General features: G+C 65.4%; 1 protein-coding gene across 5 annotated transcripts; it reads right to left on the reverse strand.

Moving 5' to 3' along the window:
- Nucleotides 1–139: 139 nt before the first annotated feature.
- ESPL1 (extra spindle pole bodies like 1, separase) lies at nucleotides 140–14,638 on the reverse strand. 5 transcript variants are annotated; one of them, XM_087771543.1, is made up of 31 exons: nucleotides 13,642–14,636; nucleotides 12,595–12,675; nucleotides 11,387–12,469; nucleotides 11,070–11,174; nucleotides 10,757–10,877; nucleotides 10,388–10,524; nucleotides 9,957–10,150; nucleotides 9,578–9,820; nucleotides 9,218–9,362; nucleotides 8,875–9,019; nucleotides 8,639–8,778; nucleotides 8,397–8,531; nucleotides 8,189–8,308; nucleotides 7,858–8,029; nucleotides 7,523–7,651; nucleotides 7,252–7,408; nucleotides 6,830–6,939; nucleotides 5,340–6,469; nucleotides 4,903–5,263; nucleotides 4,616–4,777; nucleotides 2,558–2,771; nucleotides 2,234–2,427; nucleotides 1,998–2,125; nucleotides 1,797–1,919; nucleotides 1,543–1,698; nucleotides 1,295–1,465; nucleotides 1,107–1,211; nucleotides 892–1,007; nucleotides 736–819; nucleotides 487–651; nucleotides 140–384 (listed from the first exon to the last, which is right to left on the reverse strand). In XM_087771543.1, exons 2-31 carry the CDS (start codon nucleotides 12,673–12,675, stop codon nucleotides 183–185), a joined length of 6,528 nt encoding a protein of 2,175 aa, XP_087627669.1. In that variant the 5' UTR covers nucleotides 13,642–14,636; the 3' UTR covers nucleotides 140–182. The 5 variants fall into 5 exon arrangements, with proteins under 5 accessions (XP_087627669.1, XP_087627668.1, XP_087627667.1 ...); XM_087771542.1 differs by having other exon boundaries at nucleotides 11,387–12,490; nucleotides 13,642–13,652; XM_087771541.1 differs by having other exon boundaries at nucleotides 892–1,004; nucleotides 8,639–9,019; nucleotides 13,642–14,638.
- Nucleotides 14,639–15,591: the final 953 nt, after the last annotated feature.

The raw sequence follows: 15,591 nt of genomic DNA on the forward strand, positions 1-15,591 counted from the left end.
GACAGAGGACAAATGGGGAGCAGGGGGGGGACAGGGCCAAAGGCAGCAGCTTTATTTTGACAGAATACACAATAAAACCACTTTTGTTAAAGTCAACCAAAGCAGTTGCAAACACAGACACCCCACCCCACCCCCCCGAGGGTCGCCACCGTCGCCCCGCGGGGCCGGGGCCCCCCCAGCCCTCACTGCAGGCAGACGGGCAGCCCGTAGGCAACGGGGGCCGCCCCGATGAGGTACTTGAGTTTGGGGGCTTGGCGAGCCTGGGCGACGTAGGAGAGGAACGGGGCGCCCGAGCCCCCCCTCAGCCAGCCCTGCAGCAGCGCCTGGGCGTAGCGGTCGATGTCCCGGTCCGTCACATCCCACAGGTTCCCCAGGACCAAGGGGCTGGAAGGGAGGAGGGCGTTACGCCCGCTGCCACCCCAAAGTACCCCCAGCCCCACACACGCGAAGCCTCTGCCCCCCTCAAAGAGACCCCCTGTAACTCACCAGCCGGCCATGATGTACTTGAGGATGATGCCGGAGCCCTCCAGGCTGCCGCGGACGGCGAGCGCAGCGCTGCTGCAGCCAAAGAGCAGGGTGACGGCGCGGCAATCCAGCTGGGCGATGGTCTGTCCGTCCAGCAAGCGGGCGCCCGCTCCGTGCCCCACGTAGCTACGGGGAGAAGCCCCCCCGGGTGAGCCCCCGGCTGCCCCCGTAACCCCCCGGGGTGTCCCCAAGCAGCCCCAAGATGCTCACATGTAGAGGTCATGCTCCAGGAGGGCTGCCTGCATCTGCTCCGGGCTCGGGACGGCTCTGGCCACCCCCCTCCAGCCGGGCTCGCTGTGGGAGAACTGGTGAGAAGGGGTGGGGGGCACAAACCACCCCCCAAGTCCCCCCAAGATTTCCACCCACCTCTCGAACCAGCCCCGAAATCGCTCCTCGGTGCCCAAGAGGTTGCTGTGCGGGTTGAGGACGTAGAAGGTGCTGCTGGGGTTCACGCCGCGGCTCAGCACAGACCCCGCCTGCTGCTGAAGGGGGGAAAACGAGAGGGTCCCAGCCCAGCGCAAGGTTTTGGGGGGTCCCCCAAATCCCGGGGCTGGGGTACGTGGGGTCCCCCATCCTCTCACCTTCTGTGCCAGGGAGTAGCTGAGCAGGAAGCGCAGGGAAGGGAGCCTGGTGACTGGCACAGCCTTCAGGCACGCCATGCTCTCCCAGGGCAGCTTCTGCAGGTGCTGGGAGGAAGAGGAGGAGGAAGGTGTGAGCGGGAGGGAGGCAGCAGAGCCAGGAGGAGGTGAAGCAGGAGCAGGGGTCTCACCTTATCCAGCACCAGGACGAGAGAGCCGCCAGTCTGTGTGGCGCAGGCTCGCCGCTTCTCCACCGCCTCCTGCAAGAGGAGCTGAGCCTTGCGGGGCTTCCCTGGGCAGAGGCCGAAGGCCAGGGCTTGCACATCGCCGGGGCCAAGGAGGGGAGCGGCATTCAGCACCACCTGCGGTGAGGAAGAAGGGGGTGAGCATCGACAAAGCAGGGGTTCAGCTCCCCAAAATCCTGCCCCAGCCCGGGCACCTGGAGCAGGGTGGGATCCGAGTGCCTCCAGCCACACCGGCAGAGCTGGGGGTGCAAGCGAGCGGCTTCCTCTGCCAGACCGGGCTCGGGGCCGGTGGGGATCAGGGCACCCCTCCAGCAGCCCAGCACCTGCGTCTCCAGGGTCTCGATGAGGCTCTGCAAGAGGTCAGGGAGTCACTGGGGGGCTCCGGACCCCCTCCAACCCTCTCCGAAATGTGCCCCCACATTGGGGCACGGGGTGGTTCTCCCCCCACCTTCATCCTGCAGTCGAGCTCGGAGCGGCGTCGCCACCAGTCTTGCTTGTCTGTGCAGTTGTTGGCTTCCTTCTGCTCCTTCTGGATGGCGTCAAAGTCGCTCAGCACCGAGCGCAGCAGGGCCTGGAGGAGGAAGGGAGCCATGATCCAAGCCCCAAACGCGGCTGGGCTGCCCCTCTCCCATCCCTGCCCTCACCTTACCTTGTCAAGCGCAGTGGGGATGCGGATGGTGACGGGAGTTGCGCCCTTCTCCAGCCGCGTCAGCAGCAGCGTGTCCCCTACAGAGCCGGGCTGGATGCTGGTGAGGGTCAACACGCACACCGTCACCCCTGAAAGTCACACCTGGACCTTAAGGACAGCCCCGAGGGCCCCAGCCGTCGCTCAGCACCCTCCTGAGCTATGAGCTGCCTGGTCCCCATCCTGGCATCAGCCCTTACCGCCAGGGATCTGCTGCAGCTGCGTCCGGAAGCCGTCCCGCACCTCAGACCCCAGCCCCGTGGAGCAGAACATGAAGAGTCTCTCAAGCTCGGCGAGGTGGTGGCTGCACTGGGCAGCGCTCCTCTCCTGCAAGGAGAGCCCACGGAGCTGCTCGGCCACGTCCCCCGCCGACTTCTTCTCTTTCTTCTCTTTCCTGCAGAGGAAAAAGTGGTCAGGGGGGAATAACCACCCCAAAATCACCTTTGCTGGGGCTCTGGTGGTGTTGGATGAGCCCCTTCTCCGTGATGCTCTGGGATGAAGGGAGGGGAGACCACGGGACTCACTGAATCTTCCTGTGGATGACGCTGAGCAGCTGATGGCGAGTGGTGACGGAGACCGACTCGGAGAGCAGGTACGCGGTGGAGAGGGGGTCCTGGTTCCCCGTGGCCAGAGCCAGGAGCTGGCAGAGCTGGCTGTAGAGCGCACCGGGAGGGCAGTGGCTGATGCAGCTGAAAGCATCTTTCAGGAGCTTGAGGACAGCGTCCAGCGAGGAGGTGTCTGGAAGGGACAAAGCAGCAAGACCCCGGGGCAGGATCAGGGACCAAGCCCTCGGGCAACGCTCCCAGCGGCGGCGAGAGGAGGTGGAGCGGGGAGCAGAGGGGACAGACGTGGCGTCCCCAGCACAGCCACCAGCTCCCAGGCCAAGACCAGCATCCCACGCATTGGAGGCTCGCAGAGCAGCCCCATGTTACCCTTGGGAGCAGCCTGACGCCCACCCAGCCGCTCACCCACTCCCCCTCCACACAAAAGGGTGAGGAAATAGAACAAAAAAACCCCCCCATGGGTCAAGGTAAAGACGGGGAGGTCGCTCACCAGTTACCAGCCCAGTCAGAACAAACCCAATTTCATAGAATCATAGAACGCTTTGGGCTGGCAGGGCCCTTTCCAGGCCATCCCGTCCGTCCCCCTGCCATGGGCAGGGACATCCACAACCAGATCAGGGTGCTCACAGCCCCCTCCAGCCTGGCCTTGAAGGTTTCCAGGGATGGGGCATCTCCCACCGCTCTGGGCAACCCCTGCCACTGTTTCGCCACCCTCAGCGTAACAAATTTCTTCCTTATATCCAGTCTGAATCTCCCCTCTTTTAGTTTAAAACCATCACCCCTCGTCCTGTCGCTACAGGCCCTGCTAAAAAGCCTGTCCCCATCTTTCTTCTCAGCCCCCTTTAAGCACTGCAAGGCCGCAATGAGGCCTCCCCGCAACCTCCTCCTCTCCAGGCTGAACCCCCCCAGCTCTCAGCCTGTCCCCACAGCAGAGCTGTGCCACCCTCGGATCGTCTCCGTGGCCTCCTCTGGCCCCGCTCCCACAGCTCCCTGTCCTTCCCGTGCTGAGGACCCCCGAGCTGGAGGCAGGGCTCCAGGGGGGTCTCCCCAGAGCGGAGCAGAGGGGCAGAATCCCCCCATCGCCCCGCTGCCCACGCTGCGGGGGATGCAGCCCAGGAGACGCTTGGCTTTCTGGGCTGTGAGCACACATCGCCGGCTCATGGCCAGCTTCTCATCCCCCAGCACCCCCGAGTCCCTCTCCTCAGGGCTGCTCTCCACCCCTCCATCCCCCAGCCTGTGCTGACACCGGGGGTTGCCCCCACCCAGGTGCGGGACCCTGCCCTTGGCCTTTTGAACCCCATGAGGTTCACAAGTTAACAGCACTGGGCCCAGTAGGGACCCCTGAGGGACCCCACTCGTCACCAGTCTCCATCTGGACATTGAGCTGTTGACCACCACCCTCTGGATGCAACCAGAGAGAGCTGGGGGGGTTCAGCCTGGAGAGGAGGAGGCTGCGGGGAGGCCTCATTGCGGCCTTGCAGTGCTTAAAGGGGGCTGAGAAGAAAGATGGGGACAGGCTTTTTAGCAGGGCCTGTAGCGCTAGGACGAGGGGTGATGGTTTTAAACTAAAGGAGGGGAGATTCAGACTGGATATAAGGAAGAAATTTGTTACGCTGAGGGTGGCGAAACAGTGGCAGGGGTTGCCCAGAGAGGTGGGAGATGCCCCATCCCTGGAAACCTTCAAGGCCAGGCTGGAGGGGGCTGTGAGCACCCTGATCTGGTTGTGGATGTCCCTGCCCGTGGCAGGGGGACGGATGGGATGGCCTGGAAAGGGCCCTGCCAGCCCAAAGCGTTCTATGAAAAACACAGACAAAAATTGGAATTCCTTCCCCCAGTGCCGGGGAGCAGCCCCTCCTCCTCCTCCTCAGCTCTCTTCCCTCTGCCTGTACAGTGGTTTTTACCCATTTTAAATATATCTTTGCAGAGGTGCCGCCGACTTCACCGACAGGCTCAGCTTTAGCTTTCCTCCCCCCCCCCCAGCACCAAAACCTCCCCACCCGCACCGCGCCGGGTGCTCACCGTCAGCCGTGGGCAGGGCGGAGGAGAGGGTCCCCTCCAGGCGCAGGGGGTCCCCGCTGCCCGGCCACTGCGCTGCCAGGGCGTCCTCGCCAGCCTCTTGCTGCAGGACCTTGTGCTCTCCATCTGCACCCTTCTGCCTGCGCGGAGGCAGCTGCCTCCTGCCTGCGGGGAGGGACAGAGGCGCCTGTGTCCCCGGCACTGGTGGCAGCAGTGGGGACACTACGCAACTGCTTAGGGGTGCATGAAGGCAAGACCCCCCCCCCCCCAATCTGGGTAGCCCAGCTCACCTGGGGCTCCCTCCTCTTCCTCAGAGACCCGCAAGACCTCAAAGCTGATCTCAAGCTCTTTCTCCACCTTCTCCTCTTCCCCAATGGCCCTCAGAAGCTCCCGCTCCTCCTCTGCTCTCTTGCTGGGAGCCCTGCGGGTCATCCGCTCCCTCTTCTCCTCCGCAGCCCCGGCTCGGCGGGTGCCCGGCCGCCCTCTCCGGGGCCGGGCACTGCCGCTCTGGCCACCAAAGCCCAGTGAGCTCGCCTGGGACGCCGTGGATTTGAGGGGCAGAGCTTTCTGGGTGCAGGATGTCTTGCGGGTAGCTGCGGGGGTCCGCCCCGCTTCGGGATCCTCCATGTCACTGTCATCGCTGAATGTCACCTAAAGCAGAGGGACAGAGGGTGTTGGCGCTGGCACCAGGCGCATGGGGCTGCCCCTCGCCTCCCTCCCTGCTCACCTTTAGGCGAGACTTGACTTTCCCCAAGACTCTGGGCGCTCGCGGGACCCGGGCCTTGCCAGCCGGCGGGGAGGATTCGTTGAAGATGGTGAAGGGAGTCCTGGGGCCGGGGGCTGCCTGCGCCTTGGCGGGGGGGTGGGTTTTCTGGCACGGGGTGCACGGCACCGTCACCGGCCGGATGACGATGGGGGCCACCTCACCGTCCGAGTCACCCAGAGCAAAGACGTCGTCGGCATTTGGCACAGCCGGGGGCTTCGCTCTCTGGCTCTTCTTCACTCTGGGCTTGGGCACGGCAGGGGCTGACGTCGTCTTGGTTTTGCATCTTTGGGGTTGAGCCTTGTCTGTCTTGAGGGTCTGGGGCACAGCTGCCACTTCGGGCTCTGCCGGAGCCAGCGTTGGCAGCTGCAAGGTCCAAGAGCCGGCAAAAACGCCATCCACAGAGTCGCCGTGCTTGGAGGCCAGGCGGCAAACGGCGGCCATGGCTTTGGCGAGCAGCAGGATGGCCCTGGAGACCTCCAGGCTGGGCAGGTGGGGTCTGCAGGCCGCCAGGAAGGTCAGTCCCGTCTCCAGCTCCTCCTGTAGCTCCTCCGCCAGCTGGGGGCTGGCCAGGCTCTGAAGGGCCAACATGGCATAGCCAGTGGCCACCAGATCATCCAGCAGCTCCAGCGCAGGCAGGTCCCGGCTGACGGAGCCGCCCCACAGCTTGTCTCGCAGCACGGAGGCAAAGCGGGCGGCCACAGCGGCACAGCGCGGCAGCGTGGCACGGATCAGCCCCAGCCCCTCGGCCGCGCTGCCCGCTGCCAGCTTGCCCTGGGCGCAGGAGAGGAGCCAGCGCAGGCAGACAGCCGAGAGCGCCAGATCAGAGCAGAGGCGGCACGGGCAGGCTGCCGGGTGGGTGAGGAAGGCCAGTTTCTTCCTCCTCTCAGGCTTCAGCTCCGGTGAGGTGGTGAGAGCATCCGCCTTCTCCAGCGTGCTCACCGTGGCCACAAACTCCATTGCAGGGCCCTTCAGGAAACTCTCCTCTTCCCTGGGGGGCTCAGAGGTGGGGTCCCGCGGCTTCTTGTCCTCACGTTTGCCCTTCCTGGGCAGGATCTTCGTCTGGCCTTTCTGCTTCTTGCTGGTTTTAAACTCTGCGGGTGGAGGGGAGGGTTATTTCGGCATCCTCGCTGCACAGCCCTCCCCCAGCTCCCGCCGCAGCCAGCCCAAGGAAGGACGTGGGAAGCTGGACCTGACACTTCTGCTTTCCCCAGCTACGCCTTTATCGGCTGGAGGAGTTGCTCGATGAGCCAAAACACGGCTCAGAGTCACCCCCCACCTCCGCGGCCTCCTGGACGACGGGGATCAGCTGCTGCAGCAGTGTCTGTGCAAGGTGGATCTCCCACCCCAGCCCAAAAGCGGGCGCAAGAGGAGCCGGTCCCTGGCGCTGCCCAGGCTTGGGGCTCACCTCAGTCCCCCCGTTCCCCTGCTCCAAGCCCGGAGTGGGGACTCACCAGTGTCCGACTCCAGGAGGAAGAGAGCCTGACAGAGGTCGAAATGGCTCAGCTCCAGCTCGTTCTGCTGCAGCTCCAGCTGGGCCTTCAGCACCAGGAAGGAAGCACACCTGGGGGGGGAAAAACAGCCCTCAGACCCTCCCCCCCGCAACAGCCATCGCTCCATCCCCAGGGCCGCACGGGAGGGAGGCAGCCGGCCAGCGAGGAACAAGCTCACGTCTGACCTGGCAAGCTGATTTCATGGGATATATAACACACCCCGGAGCAGCTGCTTGCTCTGGACCAAGCTAGGAAGGGGCCAAACCCACCCGCCAAGGGCCACCGACACCCGCCAAGGGCCACCATGGTCGCAGGGCACCTCACCCCTCACCGAGCTTCCCCCAAGCTCAGGGCCAGGCTGTCCCCTCCCCGTCTCCACTCACCACCGGATGGTTTGCAGTTTCATGGCCAGCTTGACGGCCTCCAAGCAGAAGGCTTTAGCTTTACACATCACCTCCAGCCTGCTGAGGAGAGCCACGTGGTGCTCCGAGCAGGCCAGCATGTCAGCCAGCACTTGCCACTTCAGCAGCAGGTTGTCCCCTGCCAGAAGGACAGGAAGGTGACCGGAGCTGCTCCTCCCAGAGAGGCAGGCAAAAAGCCCGACTCTTCCCCGAGGAGCGGTTGGGTTTCGGTCCACACGAGCAACCGGCTCACCGTAATCTACAAACTGGAAGTCGGACGCTGTTGTCTGACAGCACAGCAGGTTGCTGCCCGTCACCAGGAGGACAATGCTGCGGAAGAGCTTGTGGGCTTCGGCGAGAGCCGTCTCGGGTGTCTTCCACCCTGCGTGAGGGCGGTCGTGGGTATTGGCACCAACCAAGACCCTCCCCAGCTCCAGCAAAGAGCAACTCCCCCAAATTCCCTCTCCTTGCCCCAAACGGGCTGGTTTGGAGAAACCCAGAGGTCAAATGTTTGCACGGAGCTTTGTCCGCAACCCCTGTCAGCCTGGTGCTCACCGGGAGGGTTTAAAACATCCCCCAGGAGCTCACCTTGCACAAAGATCCACTGCTGGAGCTCTGGCGAGAGGCGGGCAGCGGGGAGGCTCAGGTAGACGGCCACCAGCTGAAGGACGTGGGCTCGCAGCAGGTACCAGACCTTTGTGATTTTTTGCAGAGCCGGGTTCTGGAGCACCCCCAGCAACAGGGTGAGACCCTCTTCAATCTGCAGAGGGAGAAAAAGAGTCACCATTCGTGGTCCAGGGTGTCTCCACGCCCAAAGTCCCTAGCGAGAGGTATTGAAACAGCCAGACAGAGCTGCTGCAGTCTCCTCTTGCCCTCCGACACTACTTCTGAGGCAGAAAAGGGTTTTTAGGAGCCTTACCCGGTGGTTGACGCAGCACAGCTGGCTGCGGAGCAGGAGGCAGGTTTGCTGCAGCAGCAGGTAGGAATCATCACTGCTGTCGGCATTCTGCAGGCAGGACTCCATCTCCTCCAGGAAAAGCTGGAAACCAACGCGCCGGCATGAGGGCTGCGGCCTCGGGGATCGGCTGAGCTCACCCCGTTGCCCCTTCCCTCCCTGCCAGACTGACCTGAGCGTAGCTGGGGCATTCCAGCTGGAAGAGCAGCTTGGTGACCTCGCACAGGGCTCTGGCCGTGCCCAGGCTGTCCCCGAGCGCGCCGCACAGGGCTCTGACCAGGAGGTAGCTCTCCACGGCTTGCAAGGGCTGGGGGCAGGAAAAGCCCCACGATTACAACTTGGACACCACCCCAGAGGGACTCGGTGTGCCTGGGAAGGCTGCTGGCCTGCCGGCCATCTCCCCAGCAGCCTTACCTTGCCCATCAGCTTGTAGAGAGCTGCCAGGAGGTGCAGGGAGGCTACAGTCTGCTCAGGGCTGCGCACGGCTGGGATGCCCGGCGTCGCCAGGAGCTGCTTCCACAAGGCAAAGGCGTCGTCCAGGCTTTTGGACAGAGCTGAAGGCACACCACGGGTCTGAGACAGCCTGACCCAAAGCCAGGCACTCCCGGAGAGCCTCTTCAGCGAGGGCCCAGACCCCACAGCATCCTCACCGGTCTCTGTCACCAGGTTGAAGGAGATGCCATCGTACAGGAACCTGTCCTCCAGCAGCCTGCCTTCATAGTTGAGGTCGTTGGGCTCAAAGTCATCCAGGCTCTTCAGCCCCTGAGCTTTGGCTCTTTGGTCCCTCTCTATGCTCTGCAGAGGGGGAGAAGGCAGCGGCGACACACATTAAGAGACACCATGGGGTTTCCAGCGGGGTCTGAGTGGCTTTTGGTGGCCCTGGCGCAGCGCTGAGCATTGCCAGCCAGGCTGAGGAGGGCACCCAACACGTGCGCTTCCAGATCGGGACCCGTTTCGGCATCCCACAGCCCCCCTCCACCGCCCCCCACCCACCTTCTCCAGCTTGGACTCCAGGGTGCAGATGTAGAGCCAGAGCAGAGCCTGTGCCCGGTCATCGAGGAGCTGGTCCTGGTTCTGGGCGCTCCTGGGCACGAGCTCCAGCAGCCGCAAGGCTTCACAGACTGAGTCCAGGGAGGAGCTGCCGGAGAGAGGGATTAGAAACAGCCTTCTGCCTCCAAAACCCCTGGAGCTTTCTAAGGGGAAAGACAGATACACCCCAGGACCCCAAACAGAGCAAACAGCCGGAGCAATAACACTCCAGATCCTTAAAACTCCCCCCAAGGACCCTCAAATGCTCCTTGGGGACTTGCAGGGACACAGGGAGGTGATCCCAGCACACTGGCGTCCACCCACCAGTCCGTCTGCTGGGCGTAGCTGTGGTAGCACAAGACCTGGGCCAGCTCCGTCAAGCCGATAGCTCGCTCGTGCAGGCGGCCGCTCTCCTCCGAGCAGATCTCCAGCAGATCGCAGAGGACGTTGTAACGTTCCTGCCCCGTGTCGGCTCGGACAGTCTTGTAGGCCTTCAGCTCCGCAAAGAGGACGGTCACCAAGGTCTCCGTGTCCAGGCTGTGCCCCTCCAAGCCTTCCTTCAGGGTCCTGGGGGAAACAGGAGCTGTAGGGGGGCTCAGCAGAGCCAGGCAGGTCTCACAGGGAGAAACATCCTCATTTTACCAGTTTGGGAACCACAGCTTCTCAAGACCCCCCACGCACCGGGCAGCCTTCCAGGTCTTACCGCAACCGTAACTCCTCGGCTCCCTGTTTTGCAGCATCCGTTTTGACTCTGACCCAGAGGGAGACGGGCTCTGCCAGCAGCTCCCCGATCCGGCCCCGCAGCGCGGCCAGCCACTGCACCACACACGCCAGAGCTCTCTCCAGCTGCCCCAGCTTGCGGTAGCTTTCCACCTGCAGCCTGAAGCATTTGTGCAGCTGCAGGGAGAGCAGAGAGAATCGGCTTTGGTGCTACGTGGGAGCAAACTCCCCACTTCCCACGTCCCGTACCGCAGCCCCCTTCCCCGCCTGGGCGAAGGGAAGACCTCAGAGCAGGGAACTGGGCTTGTTCCAGGAACAAAAGCTGGTCCCATCCTCTCCTTTGCTCCCCTGGCACCGGGATCAGACCATTCAGCTCAGCCCCGTTTCTGCCAGAAGCATCAGACAAGCGCTTACCCTCTCCGGGGGAATCTTTGGATACGCGTAGGCATCTGCTGTCTGCGGACTCTTGCAGAAGAGCTCGCAGATGGAGCTGGCCTCCTCGTGAAGGTTCTGGCTGTAGAAGATGTAGGCCAGCTTGAACGTGCACAACACTGCCGCAAGTGAAACCCAAATATTAAAGATGTGATAGAGAAAGAACGACCCCTCTCTCCTTATCCAGACAGGGACGGTCACCCTCTGCCCCGGCCCCACCAGCCACGTACTTTGCGTGGCAGAGAACCCCCTCGCTGCTCCCCAGCTACATGGACACCGAGCTCTGCGACCGCGTTCAACCCAAGCGAGGGCCAAGGAGCCGGGTTTGGTCCCACCCGCTGCAGCACTGACCGGTGATGTCGAGGTACTTGGCTCGCTCGCTCTCGGGGAGCCCCTCCAGCGCCTCCAGCATCCACACCACGCTCCTCCTGCAGCCCGCCGTCAGCCGCTGCAGACCCGGCCAGCCCGCCGGCTGCGGGGAGAGGGAGAGGGTGGCTAGCAAGAGGCCGTCAGGGACCCACAGCCCCCCCAGATCCCCCCCGGGTGGCTTGAGCAGCCCCTTCCAACCCCACCAATGTGCCACCTCCGAAGGGAGAAGCCACCCAACACCGCGGGCGTCTCGCCCACCCCCAGTGCCGGGGACCGTCCCCTCCGCTACAGGTACCTGGGAGCACTGGAAGGCGTCGTAGGCCACGCTGGCAAAGAGCTGGAGGCTGCGGTAGAGCAGCTGCTTCACCATGAGCTTCTGTTTGACACCGTCGGGAGGAACCTGCGAAGGGGAGGGAAGGAGAAAAGCAGCGTTCATGGGGCTCGGGCAGCACCAGGCGCTGCTGCTCAGGACGGGGACACCAGAGAGGGACACTCCATCGATGGATTAAGGGGAGCATCGAGCCCGGAGCAGGGTTACAAACCCTCCAGCTGCTCACGGAGGCTCTGCTCAACCACGCTACGTGGTTGCCCCACGCCCAGCCCCAGCCTCACCCTCTCCAGCAGCCGCTGGACAACGTGGCGGTGCCCCTCGGTGAAGGCACAGAGGCCGAGCACGTCCTCCCAGCCAAAGCGCTGCTGCCTGCTCCTCTTCACATAGTCGCCGAGGGAGCAGACGATGAACTGGCAGCTCTCGGCCAGCACCCTCAGCAACCGCTCCGAGGCCTCCGCCGCCGCGCCGAGAGCTGCCGCAGCCTGGGATAAGGGCGGCCCTGCGGAGCCAGCGCTCTCAGCCAGCACCCGGCTCAGCTGGATCCCGGCCTCCAGGAGGGACAGGGGGTCACTGAAAGATTCTGTGGAGCTGCCGGTGGTCCCCAGGAAGCCCCTCGCGTCCTTTACCGCCTCCTCGGCCTCCCTGTGCCAGCCGCTCTTGCAGAGGTGCCGGCACTGCTCCAGGGTGAGCTCAAAGAAGCAGAGGGATTGCTGGAGGGTGGGGGGCTCCGCCGCCTCCTTCCGCAGAGCCGCAAGTAAGCAGTCCCCGAGCTGTTGGCCGAGGAAAGCCGAGGACGGCGCCCGCTGGGCTTCGTACATGGCAGCAGCGGCAGCTGCCTGCTGCGCCGTCTGGGAGATGAAAAAGGGGGGCTGCAGCGGCAGCAAGGCCGCCCCATCCTCCTCCAGCAGCAGGAGGAAGCGCAGGGCTCGCAGACGGACCGAGAGGACGGCTCTACCCTCCTCCTGTGGCCGGTCGGGCTCGGCCAGGGTGTCCGCCCCTCTCCAGAGGACGCTGAAGCTGCTGTAGGCGATGGCTGTGAAGTCCTTGGAGGGCGCCTGGCCGGGGCGGTAGCTCAGCAGGCGGGCACGGAGGAGGTCGGCCACCCTCCAGCAGGCATCGCCGCTGCCCCGGCCGGCCGCGTTCCTCAGCAGGTGGTAGAGGATCTTCTCCAGGTAGAGGGGAGCGGGCTGCGGCACGGTCGTCAGGTAGCCCTGGCACGCTTCCTTGGCCACGGCCACCAGGCTGGTGGCGAGTGTCGGGCAGCCCCCAGGCTCGGCCATCCGCTCGACGCAAATCCGTAGGACTTTGTCGCAGATCTGGCTTTTCCGCAGGCGGGAGGTCTGGCTGGCGTCGGAGGCACCTCCCTGGAAGCATAAGAGGTGTTCCTGGGGAGGGGAGGGGGTCAGACCCCGGCACCCAGCCCAGGGCCCTCCGGAGGAGGGGTTCCCCCCACAGTGGTGGCAGCGGAGCCCCCCGGACCCTGGCTCACCCTTAGCTCGGCGAGCAGCTTGTCTATGCCCTCCCCGCTGTCCATCTGGGCGGCGAAATGGGCGCCTTTGAGGGGCTTCATCTGCAATGACAGGCTGGGCTGGGGTGGGCGGGGAAAGGTGTGGGACCCCCACAGCTCCCAGCCCCCCCATGCTTGCAGGCAACCCCCGGCCCCACTCCCCAGGCCCCCGTGACGCACACAGCCCCCAGCCACACCATTCTGCAGCCCCCTGGGAGCCCCCAGCCCCATCCTCCAGTCCCCCCAGGATCCACAGCCCCCCCCAGCCCCACTCCTCAGCCCCCCAAGGGCTCACAGCCCGCCCCAGCCCTGGCACCCCCGGTCTCCCAGCCCCACTCCTCAGCCCCCCAAGGGCTCAAAGGCCCCCCCAGCCCCACTCCTCAGCACCCTGGGGGCTCACAGACCCCCCAGCCCCACTCCTCAGCCCCACAAGGGCTCACAGCCCCTCCATAGCCTGGAGCCCCCCAGTCCCCCTCCCCAGCGCCCGCAGGTCCCCCACCCCCACTCCTCAGCCCCCCAGGGCCCATTGACAGCCCCCTCCATCCCCACAGACCCCCACAGCCCTATGCCCTGGCACCCCCAGGGGCTCACGGCCCCCCCAGCCCCACTCCCCGGCATCCCTGGGGCCCCCAGCCCCCCTCCCCAAGTACTCACAGCCCCTCCACAGCCTGAAGCCCCCCAGTCCCCCTCCCCGGGACCTGCAGGTCCCCCAGCCCCACTCCTCGGCCCCCCCCAGGGCCCACAGACCCCCCAGCCCCACGCCCTGGCACCCCCAGGGGCTCACATCACCCCCAGCCCCACGCCCTGGCACCCCCGCAGCCCCCAGCCCCACTCCCAGCCCCCCAGGAGGTCCACAGCCCCCCCAGCCCCCTCCCCAGGTACTCACAGCCCCTCCACAGCCTGGAGCCCCCCCAGTCCCCCTCCCCAGGGCCTGCAGGTCCCCCAGCCCCACTCCTCAGCCCCGCCGGGGGTCAGTAGCCCCCCCAGCCCCAGTCCTCGCCCCCCGGGCCCGCGGCCCCTCAGGCTCACGCTGCCGCTGCTGCTCCGCCGCCGCCGCCGTTAAGTGCAGGCCCCGCCGCGCGCCCCGTTCAAATACCCTCCGCAGCCAATCAGCGCGCGGCTCCGCCAGGCCGCCCGCGCGGGGCACGCTGGGAGTTGTAGTCCCCGCTGTGGGGGCGCGCATGCGCACGGCGCGTCCTGCAACGGGGGCGGTTTTGCGGGGCCCCCGGGCAACGGCGGCGATTGTGCAAGGACCCTTGTGCAACGGGGGGTCGGTGCACAGGGACCCCCGTGCAATGGGGTCGGTGTGCAGGAACCCCGGGCAATGGTGGTGGTTGTGCAAGGACCCCTGCGCAACAGGGGGTCGGTGCACAGGGACCCCTGTGCAATGGGGTCGTGTGCAGGGACACCTGTGCAATGGGGTCAGTGTGTGGGGACCCCTGTGCAATGGTGACGATTGTGCAAGGACCCTTGTGTGGTGAGGGGAGGGTGCACAGGGACACTTGTGCAATGGGAGCCAGTGTGCAAGGACCCCAGTGCAATGGTGGGAGAGTGCACGGAGACCCTTGTGCAACGGGGGGTTGGTGTGTGGAGACCCCCGTGCAATGGGGTCAGTATGCAAGGATCCCCGTGCAATGGTGGTGATTGTGCAAGGACCCTCGTGCAATGGGGAGCCAGTGCACGAGGACCCTTGTGCAACCGGTTCGGTGTGCGGGGACCCCTGTGCACTGGTAGTGATTGTGCAGGGCCCCTCGTGCAATGGTAGCAATTGTGCAGACACCCTCGTGCAATGAGAGACAGGTGCACGGGGACCCTCGGACGACGGTGGTGGCTGTGCAGGACCCCCGTGCGATGGGGGTGGGACCCTCAGACGACGGTGGTGGCTATGAAGGACCCCCGTGCGATGGGGGTGGGACCCTCGGATGACGGTGGTGGCTGTGCAGGACCCCCGTGCGACGGGGGTGCTCGTGCAGGCCCCCGCTATGCCGCTCTGGCCAGGAGAGAATTATTTTCCTCGCCGGCAGCCTTGAGAGCAAAACAGCCGCGTCCGATACCGCCGGGTGTTTTGGCTGCCGCCGAGCCGGGTCCTGCGCTCGGGGCACAACAACCCCAGGCAGCGCCGCAGGCGCGGGGAAGAGCGGCTGGGAAACAGAAACGGCCCCGGGGGGGTGGTGGAGAGCGGGTGGGTGGGAGCCAGCAGGGTGCCCGGGTGGCCAAGAGGGCCAGCGGCATCCTGGCTTGTATCAGGACCAGTGTGGCCAGCAGGACCAGGGCAGGGATCGTCCCCCTGTGCTGGGCACTGGCGAGGCCGCCCCTCGAATCCCGCGCTCGGTGCTGGGCCCCCGGCCACAAGAAGGACACGGAGGGGCTGGAGCGTGGCCAGGGCAGGGCAGCGAGGCTGGGGCAGGGGCTGGAGCCCGAGGGTGGTGAGGGGCGGCTGGGGGAGCTGGGGGTGCTCGGCCTGGAGAGGAGGAGGCTGAGGGGAGCCCTCATCGCTCCCCCAACACCCGAAAGGAGGCCGGAGCCAGGCGGGGTCGGGCTCCTCTCCCCAGGAACAAGCGCTGGGATGAGAGGGAAGGGCCTGGAGCTGCGCCAGGGCAGGTTTGGGTTGGGTACGGGGAAAAATCTCCTCCCCCAACGGGGCGACGAGCGCTGGAGCGGGCTGCGCAGGGCAGGGCTGGGCCCCCACCCCTGGGTGTTTAACCGCCGGGGGATGAGGGGCTCAGGACGGGGCTCAGCCGTGGCCTTGGCAGCGCTGGGTTAACAGTCGGACTCTGTGATCTCAAAGGTCTTTTCCAACCCAAACGATTCCACGATTCCGTGCTGCCCAGGGATGCCGGGTGGTACCCAAGGATGCAGGATGGTGCCCAGGGAGCGTGCAAGGGGGTGCCTGCGGATCGGCGTGCAACGAGGCGCTGGGCGTGGCTCTGCACAGAGCGGGACGGCCACGCGTTGGTGCAACAGAAACCCCAGTGGACG

Source organism: Nipponia nippon, unplaced genomic scaffold (assembly GCF_047370975.1).
Source record: "Nipponia nippon isolate SJK-2023a ecotype South Korea unplaced genomic scaffold, ASM4737097v1 scaffold_35, whole genome shotgun sequence".
Taxonomy (NCBI): Eukaryota; Metazoa; Chordata; class Aves; order Pelecaniformes; family Threskiornithidae; genus Nipponia; species Nipponia nippon.